Source organism: Geotrypetes seraphini, chromosome 8 (assembly GCF_902459505.1).
Source record: "Geotrypetes seraphini chromosome 8, aGeoSer1.1, whole genome shotgun sequence".
Classification (NCBI taxonomy): domain Eukaryota; kingdom Metazoa; phylum Chordata; class Amphibia; order Gymnophiona; family Dermophiidae; genus Geotrypetes; species Geotrypetes seraphini.
The window spans coordinates 9,879,983-9,900,492 of record NC_047091.1 but is presented as its reverse complement, the minus strand read 5'-3'; the positions used below and the strand labels follow the sequence as shown (position 1 = coordinate 9,900,492).

Below are 20,510 nucleotides of genomic sequence, written 5' to 3'. Positions count from 1 at the left end.
TAGGCGTCTACTAATGGCGCCATCTAGGCATCTACTAATTTAGGCATCTACTAATGGCGCCATCTAGGCGTCTACTAATTTAGGCATCTACTAATGGCGCCATCTAGGCGTCTACTAATTTAGGCATCTACTAATGGCGCCATCTAGGCGTCTACTAATGGCGCCATCTAGGCGTCTACTAATTTAGGCATCTACTAATGGCGCCATCTAGGCGTCTACTAATTTAGGCACCGGGCCTTGCACGGAAGAATACTGCTTTAGCTTAACTGCGAGAAGTATTCCCCAGAAGCATTTTTAAACCTGAGGAGGGAAACTGAATGCATGGTACCTGTGCAATTTTCCTCCACTCGGCGAATTGCACAAACTAGGAAGCGCAAAGTATGTGGCCAATTTGATCCAACTTAAAAAAAGGGCGCCCTCGTATGCTTTCTCTTTGAAAACTAATCTAATGCTTGGCTTTATATACCGAGTCTTCATTCTAAGAAAGCTCGACTCGGTTTACAGTAGTTAACTTAAACAAATAAGAACCATAAAAAGAAAGATTTCGAAGAAAATTAATTTCCAAAGTGCCTAGAGAGGTCATAGACTGAAATTGAGGGGCGACAGGCCCAGGACAAATGTCAGAAAGTTCTGTTTTACACAGCGAGTGGTGGACGCTTGGAATGCTCTCCTGGAGGAGGCAGTGATGGAAACCTCCATTATGGGATTCAAGTGCAAGTTGGATGCACACCTCCTTGCAAATTGCATTGAGGGATACGGGAAAATAGGGTCTTCATCAGGGAACACCTAGATTGGCCTCCGCGTGTGCGGGTCACTGGACTAGATGGACCAAAGGTCTGATTCGGTGAAGGCATTTCTTATGTTCTAATAAAGTGGTTTTCAAGAGTTTACGGAAGAACGGAAGAGAACCAGAGCTTCTTAAAAGGAGCGGAAGATTATTCCAAAGTTGGGGAAACTTAAAAATCAAAGATTGACCAAAAATCTTATTTTTTTTAAGTTCAATAAGTTTTTAGCAAAATAAACAGAACTATACAAAAACATCATAGTACAGATCATCATAATCACAAGATGCCATACAATGCATTATTAACAAATCTGATTGACCAAAAATCTTAACTCCTTTAATCCCTTTTCTGGAAGGAAGAGATAGTTTAAGTTGTTGGTCGCCTCTTGCAAAAGAGAATCTATAAAAATTCCAGGATAAAGGAGCTAGAGGAGTGAAGCTACAAGCTAGAATAGGCCTACTTCACAAATACAGGAGGCTCTTTGAAAATTCAAACATGCATCTGTATCATGGTAATTCTTGTTCTCATAGCCCATCCTTGAAATAACATTACACTTTTATTTACATTATATGTCATCCTTCCGGGTAACTCAAAGTGGAGTAGTACAACATTGAAAAAAAATATACTAACAGCTCTAATCAAAATGAAGCAAAATTAAATACAATTGTTAAAAAATACTGCTCTGTATGCTCATTCGCAGTCATTCGAAACCTGAGGGAAGTCAGAAAATTCTTCGACAGAAAACAATTCCAACTCTTGGTGCAATCCCTAATCCTAGGTCTCATAGACTACTGCAACATACTACATCTCCCATGCACAGCAACCATGATAAAACAACTACAAACAATACAAAACACAGACCCTAAGACTAATCTACTCACTGAAGAAATTCGACCACATCACAGAGGCATACTACGACTCACATTGGCTCCCAATACAAGCGAGAGTACACTTCAAATTTTACTGCCTACTATTTAAAGCAATAAACGGAGACAGCCCAGCCTATTGGAACAATCGACTAATTCAATCCATCTCAACCAGACACAGGAGAACCCAAGCACCATTCACACATCCTCCAACCAAAAATGTCAAAGGAAAAAACTGTACGACAACCTCCTAGCCACTCGAGCTGCAACACTCAACCTCCAACTCTACAACCTATTGACCTCGACCACAGACTATAAAACCTTCAAAAAAGAAATAAAAACCCTTCTATTCAAAAAACACATAAAACCGAACTAACTCAATCAGAAATGTCCCAAGCATCACCTGCAACTACTCCATATGTACTTCTAATACCATGACAATTCAAATGTAATCCTTAGCAACTCAAAGAAATGTACAAACTACTCCCTAAATACTTCTAATATCCTGACAATCCATTTGTAATCCGCTTTGAACCGCAAGGTAATGACGGAATAGAGTGCTCTTCACGCACTCTAAGATCAACTGATCAAAAACTTCTATTTATCCCCACTATCAAAGACTTCTACAATACACGTAAAGTAAATTTCGCAGTAACTGCCCCTACCCTCTGGAATTCCCTGCCACAGCAACTCCGTGACGAATCACGACTTGACAAATTTAAAACAGATTTAAAAACGTTTTTATTTCGCGATGCCTTCTCATTCACTTAGAGCCATCTTCTCTAATTACCAAAAATAACCGCTTTCTTTAAAGCGCCCCCCTCCATCATGTTTTATCCTCACCCTACTATCTCCAATTTCTTCTCAAATATGTAACTTTACCCCCCCTTCCCTTTTATCCTCACTATCTAGTTCGTCTTGTGATGTTATATGTATATACACAATGCCTCTTTTTTTTTTTTTTTAATTCTGTATAATTTCTCTTTCTTTTAAACATATTGTTAACCAGCCAGATATTAACTTGATGGTTGGTATATCAAAAGTAATAAAACTTGAAACTTAATATAATGCTGCATTATAGGAGGAAACACTTTTTGTACAGCTAGTCAGGGTAATACTGAATCTGGGGATCATTCCCCCCTTCCCGTGAGACAGAATTGCAAGGTTGCACTCGGAAGTCTTTTTCTAGATATCCAGTCACTGAACTATCGCCTCATGAAGAAAATTATACCCCCACCCCAGCAAGTTACTCAAATGTTCTATCACAGGGGATTATTTTCCCTAGATCTGGTCACTAATCTTTTGAAAATCCGAAGAACTAGACCTGTTCCCACTCTCCACAAGCTATAACAAGTGAAGGAAAATCTAAGCCGGGGAGGGGGGTCTGCACTGTTTTAAATCCCTTGCAGAGCTAGAATACAAATCTGGTACCTTTTTACCCTGAGAGTGAGGAAAACACATTTAGTTTCTGTCATGTACTTTAGCAGCTGAGTGAGAATTATATCAATGAATTACCTTATTATATTTAAAGTGTTTATTGAAATTTGTCAAACTATACAAAGCACAACATTTTGAGACAATAAGCATCACACAGAGCATTGACAACCGCAATGTCCAACCAATCAACCAATATTGCAAAAAGTATACAGCAATAACAAAGTCCCAGCTCCCTTGACTGTCCATGCCCAAGTAGCCCGCTAGTGTAGCAGGCCCCAGAATCCCCCTCCCTCCAACCCTCCCCACCCAACATTTACAACAACCAGGATTGGTTTGAAAGGAGCAAAAAGGCCAACTCCATTCCAGTGCCCAATTGCCAGAAGTACAGTCAAACCACTCCCTTCATAAAGACTCCGATGTATCAGATATCATATACCATATATACTCAAATATAAGTCTATCCGAATATAAGTCGAGACTCCCATTTCCCCCCCCCAAAAGGAGGAAAAATGGTTGACTCGAATATAAGTCAGCGACTTAATATTCAAGTGCCCTGCCAGGCTCTGCACCCAGCCCCCTCCCTGCCAGGCACTGCACACAGCCCTTCCTACCTCCCAGGCTCACCACCCTGTTCCCCTCTCCCTGTGTGAGACATTCAGAACAGAGAATGTCACGGTGACAAAATTCATCACCGTTCCCGTCCCAGCGGATAACCGCGGGAAACCATCTTCATGTCATTCTTTAAGGAGAGAGGGAAGAATCAGAGTATGAATGGCCACAACCACTGACCTGCAAGCTCTGCTTTGAAGAATGCTGATGTAGAAGGACTGAGGTTGATATAGACACTAAAAAAATGACATGGGATTATTTCCCGCGGTTATCCACGGGGACGGGAACGGTGATGAATTTTGTCACCGTGTCATTCTCTAATTCAGAAAGCCGCTTAGCGCCAAGCAGCAGTGCCAAAGTGCGCTCCTACTCGGTATTACTCAGTGGCTGAAGCCGGAACTTGTGATAGCGAGTGAGCGACCGGGTTAGCAGCAGGGCAGAAGTGCAGGAAGCTCGCTCCTGCCTGCTACACCTGTGGATCACCACAGCAGCAGAGGAGGTACGATGGACAGGGCGGAGAGGGGGGAACAGGGTGCAGAGCTTGGCGGCAGCCTGCAATAAGTCTGGGAGGGGATTGGGTGGGCGCTGGCCCGAATATAAACTGAGACCCCCATTTTTGGGCCAGTTTTTTGGCCCCAAAATCCCGGTTTATATTCGAGTATATACGCTAGATGTTTTATCTTATTATATGTTCTTTGTGATAACTGTTTGTTATCATTTTATTATGTATGTTTTTTATGCAGCCCGTGCAGAATTGTGGGATGCTGTGGGCTATACATTTTTAACTAAATAAATAAAAAACACCTCTCCCCCCCCCCCCTTTTTTTTTTTTTACACCAAACTCCAAAAGCGATTTTTAGGGCCGGCCGGTGCGCTGAAAGCTGTGCGCTGCTCCAACGCTCATAGAGTTCCATGAGCGTCGGAGCAGCTCACAGCATTCAGTGCACCGACACTAAAAACAGCTTGCGTGGTTTTGTAAATAAATAAACACTTTCCCTATATTAGTTTTTTTTCCCCTGTCCTCGATGGGTTACAAGAGTGGATCTTATCAACTTTAGTACACCTGAATTACATTACATTACATTAGGGATTTCTATTCCGCCATTACCTTGCGGTTCAAGGCGGATTACAAAAGGTTAATTTAAAAACAGAGTTACAATGATTAGCTAGAGAGGTAGGTTGTAGATCTTATAGACATTTAGCGGGTTGTTGAGGGTGAGGTGGTTTGTAGTAGAGTTGATAGGTGGTCAAAGTGGAGGTTCTTTTGTTATTATTAGTGAGTAATGGTTAGATCGATCGTCAGTTTTGGTGTTACTAAGAGGTCGTGATGTTATTGCTGCTTCAGGAATTTCTTGAAAAGTGTGGTCTTTATTTCCTTTCTGAATGTCCTATAGTCTGGGGTGGTCATCAGAAGGTTGGAGATTTGGTTGTCCAGTCTTGCGGCTTGAGTGGCTAGTAGGCCGTCGTGTAGTCTTGTTCTTTTTACTTCCTTGATTGGGGGGGGTATGAATGGGGAGTGCGTTTTTCTGTGTCTGGTAGTGGGTGCTTGGATGAGGCGATTGTTCAAGTATGATGGGCTGTCTCCGTGTAGGGTTTTAAATAATATGCAGTATATGTAGTAATATGTAGTTTGCCTTAAGCTACTACTGAAAAGAGACCTGATTTAAATTTGAAATCCCTTCCCTCCCCTCCTGTGCCAGTCACTTACAGTTCTGTGGATGTTCTGGTCTCCCTTTGCTTTTTTCCTTTTTCTTGGAAACATCCCATCCTTCAAAGAAGCTCTACAACAGAAGAAGGAGCGACGGGTAATGCAGGGCCAAAATAGCAACGCTAGCTATCAAAAGATAACGAACCAGAGTCCACCAGGGCCGCAACAGCCCCAGGTCAGGAGATTAAAGATATGATAATATTTGAAAGCGACTTAACCCTTTCAGGACCAAGGGACCTATTTGTCCCATAACTTTAAAATGCTATCAATTTTGATTGGGATAGTCTACAGTTCTAAATTTGATATGTACGGATTCCATATGATACTGCCTTTATGTAAACAAACTGGTTCCGACATTCATTCATTAGCGTTGTTGCCAGATTGACGAGAAGATTCACTTGCCACACTGTCCATAAGCCAGAAGTTTGATTTTTTAAATAAAAATAATGATATTTCACAAAAAAAAATCAATTTTTTGGCATCTGCAAGCCCTTTTTACCATAAAAATGTCGTCAAAACCACAAAAATTGGCCTACGATCCTTATGGTCCTGAAAGGGTTAAGAAAGCTACATAGTGAGAGACAGGAAAGTCTGTTTTTCAAATCTCCTTCATGAAACAAATTTAACAACTGCAAAAACAAGGAGACAGCCTCCCCCATGTACAGAAAGATAAATCACAACTTCCACCTCCTTAAGTAACTGATACGTACTGCTCTCAATCCTCCTAACCTCCCTTATAAACAGAAATAAAGAGGTGAGTTTTCATTACCCGCCTAATAATGTTCTCTAGTCCATTCTTCTCCTTAAATCTACAAGAACAGCTCACCGCAAGAGGGAGGCTTGGACAGAAAGAGCTTGATCCTATAAAACCAGTGTCTCGCAAACTTTTTCAAGCCGGGGCACATTAAACCTAGTGTCTCCGGCTCGAGACACCCGGAAGTGCGCTGGCGTCAGCGTGCCGACATCAGCATATGCGCAAAGGCCCTTCAAACGGGCCTTGCGCCGAGAGGAGAGAAGGGCCGGCGGAGAGAAGGTGAGAAGAGCCGGCGGAAGAAGAGAGAAGAGCTGGAGAGAAGGGCCAGCAGAGAGAAGAGGTGCCAGCATCGGGAGATCGCTTACAGGATATGCCTCTCTTCGCGAGAGGCACGTCGTGTAGACAGTCAGCTGGCTGCGGCATCTCTCCTCTTCCCTAGTGTACCGCAGCACACCTGAAATCTGAAGCACACTTGCTGAATTCCGTGCAGAGTAATTTTTTTTAAAATTTGCTTAATTGGTGTGATTATTGAAAATGTCATTAAATGCTCATTTAAAAACAATTTAGGTTACTTGTGGAATTCAGAGTGGCGCCTACCCGAAAAGTAGGCATGGTTAGGGGCGGAGTATAGACATGGTATGAGTTAGGTGCCGGTTGGAGTGCCGTCATTAACGTCTCAGAGTCAGTTGATTTATGCAATTTGCAAAGGTTCCTGAGGAAGGGGCTGAGGGCCCTGAAACCAAGGCTGGTTGAACCGGATAATCACTGTATTTCTCGAGAGAAGTGCAAGAGATGCCACAGAACGCCGTCTTTTCCTGGATTAATGACTGACGTTAACTCTCACAAAGCTAAATCTCGCTCTCTCTTTTTGAGTTTTCTAGTTTTTCGGTGGATTAACTTTTGGGGCGGGGTTGCACTTGTTGAACTTGGACATTCTCATTTGAATTTAGATTTGAGTTTGAGTCACCTCACACATTTTATAATAATAATAATAATAATAACTTTATTCTTATATACCGCCATACCCAGCGAGTTCTAGGCGGTTTACATCAATTAGCAAATGACCTGCATTGACAAGCAGATTTACAATGAATTACAACAATTTACAACAGTCTGCAATGAAGGGTAGATTTACAACGATTTATCAGAAATTGCAGCTTTGATCGAACTAGACAAAGGATGTAGAGAGTAGGAAAAAGGGAAGGTCTAGTGAAGGAGGAGAGGAGCAGGGGTGGGCGAGGTGTTATGTGGGGTGAGGGGATAATTAAGGGTTGTGTTTGCTGAATAGGTAAGTTTTGAGTAGTTTTCTGAAGGCAAGGTAAGTGGGGGCCTCGAGTATCATTTGGATACACGTTGTGAATTCCGAAGATGGTGTGTAGTCAACCTCGTGGAAAGGTTTCCTTCATTGGATAGAATCAGGGCAGCTTATTACATTAGGAGTTGTTCCCCTTTGAGTGCTTTCTCCATCTCGCATAAGACCTCACACTGAGGATTCACATTTTAACATTATATATATTGTACTTTATAAAGTAACGTTCAATGAGTGCTCCTTTCCAAATTCTATATTTGTGTTTCTTAAGTATCATTAATATTTTTGGGTTTTTGATAGCCTATATTTGATTGACATCTACCAATTGAGGCGCCATTTATAGAATCAGGCCCAAAAAGCCTTTTCCGGAGAACGCTTCTTCATTAATATATTCTAATGTTCAAATGATTTTTTATTGAACTCAATACAGCAAAAGTACGGAAAATCCTCATAGTTATAGGTAAGCTCAAATTTTGATCAAAACAGAACATACCAACAAGAACAACCCCCCCTCCCCCGCCCTACCCAGGATGTCTCCATACAACAAATAAATCAACAGAAGAAGAATTAAATACAAACATCAGAAAAAATCAAAAAGAATTGGGAATTCAAAAGACGACTCCGTGCCAAAGGAGTCATGGTAGTCCAAAAAGGCTCCCACAATCGTTGAAAGAACCATCCCCGAATCGAGGAGAAGTCCTCCATGTCGCTACGCTCCCACATCAGAAGCGTGATCAGACAAGTCCTCCAGAGTGACAGGTCAGGGACATCCACATCAAGTCAAATATACTCTTATAACCCACATCAGAAAGTGTTAAGGTGCACTGGCTTTATATATTGGCGCTTAAGTTGTAGATGCCTACAGGCACTTAACTCGATTTAGGCGCCAGGGCGCAATTCTACAAATGGCATCTAAATTTGATTAACACACTAAATTAAAGGTCCCAATGGGAAAAATTCAACTAAATAGTATAAATCAAACACTTCCCACTTTTATGAAAAAGTGCATAGTGTACTCTACATCCAGGAGGAGGCCTCAGTAATGGAGCCTACGCGTAGTCGTATTCAATGACTGAGGTGTTCAGCGTAGTTGTTTAGCTCCTTTTTTCCAATCATTGGCCATACTCCGGTATCTCTTATTCTAAACAACTTAATACAGCCCGTTTTATTTATATAAAAATCTCTAATAACTTATTCTAGTTTTTTTATAAAAATTCCATATTGCCATATCTTTCTATAATTCTATGAAACATTTATCATAATATTAAGTAATCTTCTAGTAGCATATAAGTGCAACTCGCTGAATATAAATGAAATAATCATAAATGAAAACAGTTTTTTCAGTATAGTCTCACGAACATGAACGAGTGCAAATAAGTGAATAATCACATATAAAAGCTGTAAGCAAGTAAAAATTGACCTGTGGAATCAGTTGAAATAATATTATGATAAATGTTTCATAGAATTATAGAAAGATATGGTAATATGGAATTTTTATAAAAAAAACTAGAATAAGTTATTAGAGATTTTTATATAAATAAAACGGGCTGTATTAAGTTGTTTAGAATAAGAGATACTGGAGTATGGCTAATGATTGGAGAAAGGGAGCTAAACAACTACGCTGAACACCTCAGTCATTGAATACGACTAAGCGTAGGCTCCATTACTGAGGCCTCCTCCTGGATGTAGAGTACACTATGCACTTTTTCATAAAAGTGGGAAGTGTTTGATTTATATCTAAATTTGATTGACATATAGAAGGCGCTATTTCCCTAGGCGTCTACTAATGTAGAAGCCATTTAGGAGTCTACTAATTTAGGCACCATTTAGGCATCTACTAATTTATTATTATTATTTCTTATATACCGGCAAAGCCGTAGTAGTTCGAGGCGGTTCACAATAAAGAAGGGCTTAGGCGTCATTTAGGCGTCTACTAATTAAGGCCTGTATACAGACCTCCAAGACAACAGGACAACATAGACAAAGAATTAATCGAAGACATCGAGACCATCACTCTGCGTGGAGATACTGTGCTGTTGGGGGACTTCAATATGCCTGACGTAGACTGGAACAAACTTTCCGCTACGGCCAGCGGCAGCAGGAGGCTACTAGCCTCTATATGGGGAGCACGCCTCAAACAGATGGTATTGGAGCCCACCAGGGATCGGGCGATTCTGGACCTGTTACTCACCAATGGAGACAGTGTCACAGAGGTTTCGGTAGGAGATGCTTTGGCCTCCAGTGACCACAACATGGTGTGGTTTCACCTCAGGAAGGGATTCACTAGGTCAAATGCATCGACAATAGTCCTTAACTTTAAGGGAGCTAACTTCCAGAGCATGGGAGATTTTGTCTATGAGGCGCTGCAAAACCAGGACAGACGGACAGTGTGGAGGTACTGTGGTCGGCTCTGAAATCTACCCTGCAGGAAGCAACCAAACTCTACATAAAAACCGTGAGTAAATGACGGAGAAATAATAGACCCCAGTGGTTCTCCGAGGAGATCTCGGAACTAGTAAAGCAAAAGAAAAGAGCATCTGTATCCTACAAGCAATCACAACGACCGGAAGCTAAAGAAACTTATCTGGTGAAATCTAGAACTGTTAAAACAGCAGTCAGGGATGCCAAACTCTGGATGGAAGAAAATATAGCTAGGCATGTTAAAAAAAGGGGATAAATCCTTTTTCAGGTATGTTAGCGACAGAAAAAAGAACACAGACGGGATTGTACGCCTAAGGAAACCTGACGGTAACTTTGTAGACTCAGACTCAGATAAAGCCGAACTACTCAATAGCTACTTCTGCTCAGTCTTTACCTGTGAGGCACCAGGATCCTGACTGCAGCTACAGACAAGGGGCTGCTCGGAGGACCCATTCCAGGATTTTGAATTTACTGCGAGCAACGTCTACCACGAGCTATCGAGGCTAAAAGTGAACAAAGCCATGGGACCGGATAATCTACACACCAGAGTACTTCGGGAATTGAGAGATGTCCTGGCAGAGCCGTTAGCTGCGCTTTTCAATCTTTCTCTAAGCAAGGGAAAAGTCCCCTTGGACTGGAAAACTGCTAACGTCATTCCACTCCACAAAAAGGGATGCAGGTCAGAGGCTGAAAATTACAGACCAGTGAGTCTCACATCAATAGTGTGTAAACTTATGGAAACATTGATTAAAAACAGCTTGGATACGATTCTGGATGACTGAGGGATACCCACCAGCATGGATTTACGAAGGGAAGGTCTTGTCAATCCAATCTGATAAGCTTCTTTGACTGGGTAACGAAACATCTGGATAGGGGAGAGTCCCTGGATATTGTGTATTTGAACTTCAGTAAGGCTTTTGATAGTGTCCCACATCGTAGGTTATTAAACAAGATGAATACGATGGGACTAGGAGAAACATTGACTGCATGGGTTAAAGACTGGCTCGGTGGTAGACTTCAGAGGGTGGTGGTAAATGGTACTCCCTCAGAAACGTCGGAAGTGACCAGTGGAGTGCCGCAGGGCTCAGTCTTGGGTCCGATACTATTTAATATCTTTGTACTAGACCTGCCTCAGTGACTTTGAGGTAAAATTACATTATTTGCCGATGACGCTAAACTATGCAACGTTGTGGACAGCGCAACCGTGCCTGATACTATGAGGCAGGATCTACTTTTACTGGAACAATTGTCTAATACTTGGCAACTGAGTTTTAATACCAAAAAGTGTAAGGTTATGCACCTTGGTAGCTGTAACCCCTGCAGAACATACACCCTGAATGGTGAAAACTTAACAAGAACTGTCGCAGAACGGGACCTGGGTGTAATCATTAGTGAAGATATGAAAACTGCCAATCAAGTGGAGAGAGCTTCAGCCAAGGCTAGACAAATGCTGAGTTGCATCCGAAGAAGTTTTGTCAGCCGAAAGCCTGAAGTTATAATGCCGTTGTACAGGCCCATGGTGAGACCTCATCTGGAGTACTGTGTTCAGTTTTGGAGGCCACATTATCAAAAGGATGTGAAGAGAATGGAATCAGTTCAGCGAATGGCCACTAAGATGGTCTCAGGACTCAAGGATCTCCCACATAAAGAATGTCTAAGCAGGCTGCAGTTATATTCTCTCAAAGAACGCAGAGAGAGGGGAGACATGACAGAGACATTCAAATATCTTACAGGCTGTACTGAAGTGGAAGAAGATATATTTTTTCCCTACGGGTCTCACAGCAACAAGAGGGCATTCGCTCAAACTCAAGGGTGGGAGACTTCATGGTGACATCAGGAAATACTTCCTCACCGAAAGGGTGGTTGATCGCTGGAATGGTCTTCCACGTCAGGTAGTTGAGGCCAGTAACGTGCTCAACTTCAAGGGACGATGGGATAAACATGTGGGTTCGCTCCGGGGAACTGCTTAGGGGGAGGGTTCTTTGAGTGGGCAGACTTGTTGGGCCGACAGCAATTTTCTGCCGTCATACTCTATGTTTCTAAGTACTAATTTAGGCGCCAGGCCCATAGTGCCGATTCTCACGCTCAACTTTGGATGCCAGAATTACACCCGCCAAAGCTGATGTAAATGCTGGCGCTCAATTTATGGGCAGTGGACAACTAACTGTTTCGGCTTCTGTATATCACCCCCTCCTCCTAGGCCCCTCCCCTTGCTTCTCCGAGCCCCCTTCCCTACTCCTTTTTCCTCTTCCTCTTCGATCTGTCGCCTTGAGCTTGTATAGGTTTGTGCGACTCACAAATGGATTAGAATTGATAGTGTTCTATGACATCATCATGCCTGACTTCTGGGAATGCCCTCTGATAGGCCCATGCCCTTCCCATGGCCACACCCCTCTGAACGTGCGCACTATGAAATTTAGGCAGCTCTTATCGCTCCCCTAAATGTTTTTTTTCCCCTTATTTGTTCCTCTTTTTTAATTAAATTGCAGTTCTACCCTTTTTCCCAAGCTGGTTTATGTCTGTCTCTTACATTCCCATAGTTATTCATGTAAATCAAGTTTCAAGTTTATTAAACTTGATTTGAACTAGGCCAGTTACTGGGCAGACTTGTACGGTCTGTGTCTGTGTATGGCCGTTTGGAGGAGGATGGGCAGGGGAGGGATTCAATGGCTGGGAGGGTGTAGATGGGCTGGAGTAAGTCTTAACAGAGATTTCGGCAGTTGGAACCCAAGCACAGTACCGGGTAAAGCTTTGGATTCTCGCCCAGAAAGAGCTAAGAAGAAAAATAAAAATTTAAATTGAATCAGGTTGGGCAGACTGGATAGACCATTCGGGTCTTTATCTGCCGTCATCTACTATGTTACTATTAAAAAAATTTTTATACCGCTTTATCAAATTTCTAGGCGGTGTACAGAAATAAAATGTTTTCTTAAAAAAGAAACAAAACAAGTTAGAATTAAAATACTCAACAGAACCGGGCTGGGTTAGTAGACACATACAAAAACATGTATACTATATAACTTTTAAATTAAACTTGAAATTTGATGTTATAAACTAGAGCCTAGGGAGGTGCATGCGCAGCTCCAAACCGTTGCCTGTGTGCAACAAGTTTTGATTGTTGGCGCCTCATTAAAGCGCCCTTTTATCTAGACGTGTTAGGGTCTTTTGATCGCCAGCCGCTGCGCCCAAAGCTTCAAAACTCATAGAATTACTATGAGCTTCTGAGCTTTTACTCATAGAATTACTATGAGTTTCTGAGCTTTTACTCATAGAATTACTATGAGTTTCTGAGCTTTTACTCATAGAATTACTATGAGTTTCTGAGCTTTTACTCATAGAATTACTATGAGTTTCTGAGCTTTTACTCATAGAATTACTGAGTTTCTGAGCTTTTACTCATAGAATTACTATGAGTTTCTGAGCTTTTACTCATAGAATTACTATGAGTTTCTGAGCTTTTACTCATAGAATTACTATGAGTTTCTGAGCTTTTACTCATAGAATTACTATGAGTTTCTGAGCTTTTACTGTAGCGGCCGGCGATAAAAATTCTAAAGCGACTTGATAGAAAGGGGCCTAAATAATTGTGGGCCCAACATTGGGCAATTGCTATAGAATCCCGAGGTTCATGCCTGTCCTTCTTGGCATAGCTTGTGACTTAGTATGATGAAGTCCCTTACCCTTCCCGCAACCCTCCGAGCCCTCACCTCGTACTCCTGTTTGAATCCGTAGCCCTCCGCGGTCTTCATCTGGTTGATGTGCTGAAGAAGATCGGCCACTCGCACAGCGGGGTGCAGCTGCCCTGTATGATACGGAGACCCTTTTCGGCCACACTGGCGGCGGGGAGACCCGCCTAGTAAACTACTCGATTCATTCACCATGCTGCTGCGTAGGTCCCCTGAGGAAAAAAAGGGAGACAGTGCAGACCCGGTAAAAATCCAGAGAGATACCTCCTGCTGCCGCAGTCATCTCTGTCTGATCATTTCAACAATCCCCTGAAATAGGGCTACCATATGGCTCCAGAAAAAAAAAAACGGAGGACGGATTTTGACATCCAGGTTTTACTTCCAATGGAAGTAAAGAGGATTGACTGAGACATCTGGGCTTTTCTTCCCTTGAAAGCAATGGAAGTAAAACCCGGATATTTCAATCCATCCTCCTTTTTCTGGAATCACTGGTTTTAATGTCATGTTTAGCAATGCTGCATTTTTGTATCCACCCCAAAACCTGAAATGTAGTAATGGGTACAATGCTTAGAAAGCAGGAAGGACAACGTTAAAACACCACTTGGTAATTAGGAATTACAGCATGGCTTCCTCCAAGCCATAAATCCAAGTATTGTTTATATCGGGTCTTTTTAATACTGATACGCTGTTAACAAAACTGTAAGTCTTATGTTGAATTGTACTTGCTGTACACCGCCTTGGGAGAATCTCTTCATAAAGACAGTTAATAAATCCAAATAAATCCAAAACATAATAGCATTAGGCCATTAACTTCATTTTATGGGTCCATAAACAGAAAGTACCACTGACAATTACCCCTGATGTCTCAAACCCTGTGGCCAGCTCCCATCCTACTTAAACTCAGTGTCAGCAGGTCGGTGGATGACAGTTGATCTTCCTGTGAGAAACCACCCCCCCCCCCCCAGGTGCAACTTGCGTACAGAAATCAGAAAGAGGACCATTTTCAGTGACATTACCAAAGGATATCAGAGCAGAATTAAATTGTTTAGGAAGAATTAAAGACAAGGGGGTAGATATTCAAAGCAATTTAAACAGTTGAGAGAGGCTCCTGGCTTTTTAAATCACTTGTCCGAAGCTAAGTGGCAGCAATTTACCAGATAGTGTCGCTGAATTTTGCCTCTTAAAGGCCAATATTTAACCGGTGAGGTTAGGGGAGGGCAAGGGGTGGAATGGCTACCAAGTGAATTAGCAGAACTGCATAAAGTTAGGACAGAAAAAGGCTAGTCCTAACTTTAGATGGAGACACCGGTCTGAATATCAGCCAATACATGGTTACCTTCTCAGTCGTGGTTCTAGCCACCTCTCATCCTGACCCCCACCAAAGTTAGAGCAAAGTAGGCCCAGCAACTGCGCTCCCCCCCCAGGCCTACATTGATGAATCCCTCAAAACCCACTTACTCCTGCCTATGTTGGAGCACTTCAAAATGGCTGCCGCGACCTCAAACAGAAGCCTCACAGCACCTCAAGAGGCTGCAGCTAGAGGTCATGGCAGCCATTTTGAAGCAGCCTTCATCATGGGCAATACTCTTGCCCAGGGGTAGGGAACTCCGGTCCTCGAGAGCCGTATTCCAGTCGGGTTTTCAGGATTTCCCCAATGAATATGCATTGAAAGCAGTTGCCTGCAAATAGATCTCATGCATATTCATTGGGGAAATCCTGAAAACCCGACTGGAATACGGCTCTCGAGGACCGGAGTTCCCTACCCCTGCTCTTGCCCATTTACCACAGGATCATCAAAGATTTTTTAAGGTGGGCCTGGGAGGAAGGGCAGCATCAGGAGTGGCGGTCCTGGGCCTACCTTGCTCCTTCTTTGGGGGGGGGGGGGGGGGAAGGAATTTGGGACGATTAATGATGTTGTTTAGACATGTCTATGCTATATGTGGTAATCGCAGGGAAACAAGATTTTATGCATGTGATATGGAAACCGCATAGTTATCGCTAAACACACGCTAAATGCTAATGCATGCATGTTATCCTATGGACACATTAGTGGTTAGCACACGTGATTCAGCGCGTGCTAAATCCGCGCTAAAATTCTTAGCGCGCCTTCGTAAAATCCAGACCCATAGACCCGACCCCCCAGGCACGCCCAGTTCCACCCACGCCCCATCCTGTTCTTGTTGGTCGGTTGAGCGTGTGCGCATGCGCGGACACGATGCGGTGACCATCACGCGCACACATACGTGCGCGCGACATCGCCGCCTTGCATCCGCGCATGGGCAGACACTCCACCTGACGCGACCTGCTTTTCAAAACCCTGGACAAAGTGCTGGGTTTTGAAAAGCCGTCCGGACGCCCGGACGTGACCTCTGAAAAGAGAACATGTCTGGGTAAATCTGGATGTCTGGCAACCCTAATTTCGGGGGTATTGTTGGATGCAAGACTTACTATGCAGGTCCGTATATTGCAGGTGATTAAGAATGGCTTTTTTTTTTCCAGCTGCAAGCGCTGTCGAGATTAAAATCTGTGATGGCCATGTCTGATTTTCGGACAGCGGTGCAGAGTCTGGTGATTACAAAACTGGGTTTCTGTAATGCATTGCTTTTAGATATCTAAAATAAATAAAATGCTAGCCGCGCATGCGCACTCTCGCCGCGTGGTTCCCTGAGATCTGATCTGTCGCGCTGTGCCAGCGAGAGTGCGCATGCGCGCTTAGTACGTCACTGGCGGGGATGGAGAGAAGCAGCGCTGCTGGGCAAGGGGCTGTCCTCGCCCGCCCCGGCTTCCTGGTCACACCGAGACCAGGGCAATCTCAAGGCGCAGTGGCCATGCTAGGGGTAGGCTAGGGAGGAGGGCTTTGAGGCAGGCAGCTGTCGGCAGAGACAAGCCGAATGCAGGAGCGGCCAGGTAAAAAAAACCAACTGAGCGAGCCGGGCCGCTGAGAAAGCGCGGGAGGCCCGGGTCGGGCTGCGGACGGGGACGGAGCTGGGGCGGTGGGTTCACAGACAACCCCGCGAAAGACAAAGGCGCGCGCCGACAACTGAGCGCAAGACGGAGGCGCGCGCCGAAGAAAATTACAGTTTTTAGGGGATCCGACAGGGGTTTTTGTTGGGGAGCCCCCCCAGTTTACTTAATAGAGATCACGCCGGAGTTATGGGGGGTTGTAACCGTCCACATTTTACTGTAAACTTAACTTTTTCCCTAAAAACAGGGAAAAAGTGAAGTTTTCAGTAAAATGTGGGGGGTTACAATCCCCCAAACCCCCCACACTGCCCCCACAACGCGGAGCGATCTATATTAAGTAAAGTGGGGGGGTTTCCCCCCATGCCCCTCCGTCGGAGCCCTAAAAACAGTAATTTTGTGCGGTGCGCACCCCCGCGCTGCGCTCAATTGTCTGGGCACGCCTTTGTCCCGGCGCGCTTTTGACCTGACACCGGGACGGTGAGCCTTCCCTGCGGCTGTCCGCTGAGGCAAATAGCTTTCCAGCGGCTACTTTTCGCTCCCTCTACCACAACTTCCTGTTTCCGGCAGGGCGGGACGCAGCAGATGGAAAGAAGTTGCGGCGGAGGGAGCGGGACGTTGGAGAAGCAAACTTTTGGGTGGTGTTGGAAACTTCAGAGACAGGTTTGTAGGTCGGACGTGGGGATGGGGCGTTTGAGAATGAGGGAGAGAAGTCGGGCCGCGGACGGTGAGACTCGGGAGAATGGGAGGAAGAGATGCCAGACCGTGGGCAGAGCAATCCACGCGCTTTGAATTCGGGTGAAGAGAGCTGTTTGGGTTGTGAGGGCAGTGAAATGCGTGCGACTTGGTATCTCTGGGTTATCTGTTCTTTAAGGCTGGCTGAGTTTTGCTTAATATCTGTTTGGAAGGCTGAAAACAATTGCTATTGTCTTTAAAATTGGCAGTCTGGATGATGACGTCAAAATTCAATGCAATTCAGGGAAGTGGTGTGGGGGGGAGGGAAATGGAGGGGGAGGGAATGCTGCTTTGGCTGCTGCACAGGGAAGTGGTGGGAGAGAAATGCTGCTGCATAGGAGGCAGGGAGAGAGACAGATAGATAGAAAGACAGACAGACAGACAGCGGGAGGAAGGGAGACAGAAAGAAAAGAAGAAAGACACAGGGGCAGGGAGATACACAGAAAGACAGACAGACGACAGACAGCGGGAGGAAGGGAGACAGAAAGAAAAGAAGAAAGACACAGGGGCAGGGAGATACACAGAAAGACAGACAGACAAAGGGGGCCAGGGACAAAGACAGACAGAAAGAAAGACAGCAGGACAGAGAGAGAGAGAGACGGAAATAAAAACAGACAGACAGACAGACATATATTCTAGCACCCGTTAATGTAACGGGCTAAAATACTAGTTGTAAAATAAAGATTGAAAGCTCTGCAAGGTGTGCAAAATACTGCAGCACGATTGATTTCTGGGGTACGTAAAGGTGAGCATATTTCGCCAGCGTTAAAGCAAATGCACTAGTTACCGATGGAGTTTAGGGCTAAATATAAAGTTTTGACAATTGTGCATCGAACAACCTATGGCACAGCGCCTCGCTATTTAACACACGCACTGAGGAAGTCTCTGCCAACACGTTCTTTAAGATCTGAAACAGCGAGGCGATTGCCGATTGAGCCAGTTGGGGAGACTCATTACAAAAGGACACAGACAGCAGCAATTTCAGTTTCCAGCTCATTTGAGATTATGCAGGGAGTTAAAATCTTTTAAAAAGAGGATTGAAAACTTACTTAGAGAGCAAAATGCTGTGAAATATTCCTTTTCGATCGAAAAGATTTTATATTTGCAATTTTAGAAGGGAGAATGAGGTGGTAGGGGGTTACTTGCTGCAGTTTGTTTTGTTCTGAAGATTGTGCAAAATATTCTGCGTTTGCTTTACTTTAATCCGCCTAGGTTGCGGGCGGAAAAGAGCTTTTTAAAATAAAATAAATAATGAATAAAATACTTTCATGGAGAAAGCAATAAAAACATACCTCTTCGCCTAAACCCCTGCCCTTGACCGATGGGACTACAAAGAAATGTCACGTAAGGAAAACTTGCATTGTAAAATCTTGCCCTTTAACTACGGCAAACCTAACCTGTAAACTAGGGGTGTCAAAGTCCCCCCTCAAGGGCCGCAATCCAGTTGCGTTTTCAGGATTTCCCCAATGAATATGCATGAGATCGATTTGCATGCACTGCTTTCAATGTATGCTAATAGACCTCATGCATATTAATTGGGGAAATCCTGAAAACCCGACTGGATTGCGGCCCTCAAGGAGGGACTTTGACATCCTGGTGTCAGGTCAAAAGCGCGCCGGGACAAAGGCGCGCGCAGACAATTGAGCGCAGCGCAGAGGCACACGCCGCAGAAAATTACTGCCCCCACGCCCCCCCCGGAGCCCTAAAAACAGTAATTTTCTGCGGCGTGTGCCTCTGCGCTGCGCTCAATTGTCTGCGCGCGCCTTTGTCCCGGCGCGCTTTTGACCTGACACCAGGATGTCAAAGTCCCTCCTTGAGGGCCGCAATCCAGTCGGGTTTTCAGGATTTCCCCAATTAATATGCATGAGGTCTATTAGCATACATTGAAAGCAGTGCATGCAAATCGATCTCATGCATATTCATTGGGGAAATCCTGAAAACGCAACTGGATTGCGGCCCTTGAGGGGGGACTTTGACACCCCTAGTTTACAGGTTAGGTTTGCCGTAGTTAAAGGGCAAGATTTTACAATGCAAGTTTTCCTTACGTGACATTTCTTTCCCCCCCACTTTACTTAATAGAGATTGCGCCGCGTTGTGGGGGGTTTGGGGGGTTGTAACCCCCCACATTTTACTGAAAGCTTCACTTTTTCCCTTTTTTTAGGGAAAAAGTTAAGTTTACAGTAAAATGTGGAGGGTTACAACCCCCCAAACCCCCCACAACGCCGGCGCGATCTCTATTAAGTAAACTGGGGGGGCTCCCCAACAAAAACCCCCGTCAGAGCCCCTAAAAACTGTAATTTTCTTCGGCGCGCGCCTCTATCTTGCGCTCAGTTGTCGGTGCGCGCCTTTGTCTTTCGCGGGGTTCTCTATGAACCGACATCCTTGCTGTAAACTGTCTGTGTGTCAAGTTAGGATAAAACTTGTACCGAAAACCTTGCACTGTAAGGAGAACTATGGCAAATTGTAACTGGTAAACTGTATATTATGTATATCAATATTTCACCCCTAGTATATGTCAGGTTAGGATAAAAACGTGTAAACTTGTACTGAAATTATGTATGTTTAACCCGTAACCCATTCTGAACTCTTTGGGGACGACGGTATAGAAAATAAGTTAAATAAACAGGTCTATGGACTTTGGAGCCTGTGTCTTTAAATATGGCCGGCCATCCAGGCTTGCAAGTGAGCCACAACCAGCTGTGATAAATACTACGGGAAACCTGCCCAGTGCACTGCGCTCTGCTATGCAGCAGACTGATCTCTCTCTTTGGGCTTCTGGCATCCAAAATGACAACGCAATGGCTGCCGAGGAACTGCAAAATAAATCCCCACCCACTCACGTGGAGACATCCAGTGCCAATTAAAGACCGATGGTGCGTGCAGCTTTGCAATGCCGGCCTGCCAGGCACGGACATTGCCAGGTGGTCCTGGTTCACCAGAGACAGGTGCTGCGACTTCTGCAAACTGTCAAATCGCATTACGGGGATTTCAGCCTCTCGTCCTTTTACGAGCTGCATTTCTCCAAAAATGCCCAATTCATCCGTTCCATTGCATTCAGAGGTGGGCACGCCACATGTTGCAAAGTATTGCTCATCTGAACGCTGCCTGGCTTACCGTGACTCGACTCCCATTGCATTCTGAATTCTTTTGATTACAACCTTCCTCCTTATGCTCAACCCTCTGCATTCTTGTTTTCTGTCCCTTACTTCTTTCCTTAATGGCAGACTAAAACATGCAAG

The 20,510-nt window shown here is 44.2% G+C and overlaps 1 protein-coding gene and 1 long non-coding RNA gene across 2 annotated transcripts in view; one reads left to right on the top strand and one right to left on the bottom strand.

Moving 5' to 3' along the window:
• PTPRU (protein tyrosine phosphatase receptor type U) overlaps positions 1–20,510 on the bottom strand; it is a 489,953-nt gene that overhangs the window by 74,803 nt on the left and 394,640 nt on the right. Inside the window, exons 16-17 of the mRNA XM_033956533.1 lie at positions 13,597–13,787; positions 5,406–5,478 (exon numbers count right to left, since the gene is read on the bottom strand). Coding sequence (XP_033812424.1) covers positions 5,406–5,478; positions 13,597–13,787 — 264 coding nt within the window. The remainder of the gene's footprint in view (positions 1–5,405; positions 5,479–13,596; positions 13,788–20,510) is intronic.
• LOC117365755 overlaps positions 1–20,510 on the top strand; it is a 223,209-nt gene that overhangs the window by 165,107 nt on the left and 37,592 nt on the right. The window lies entirely within an intron of this gene.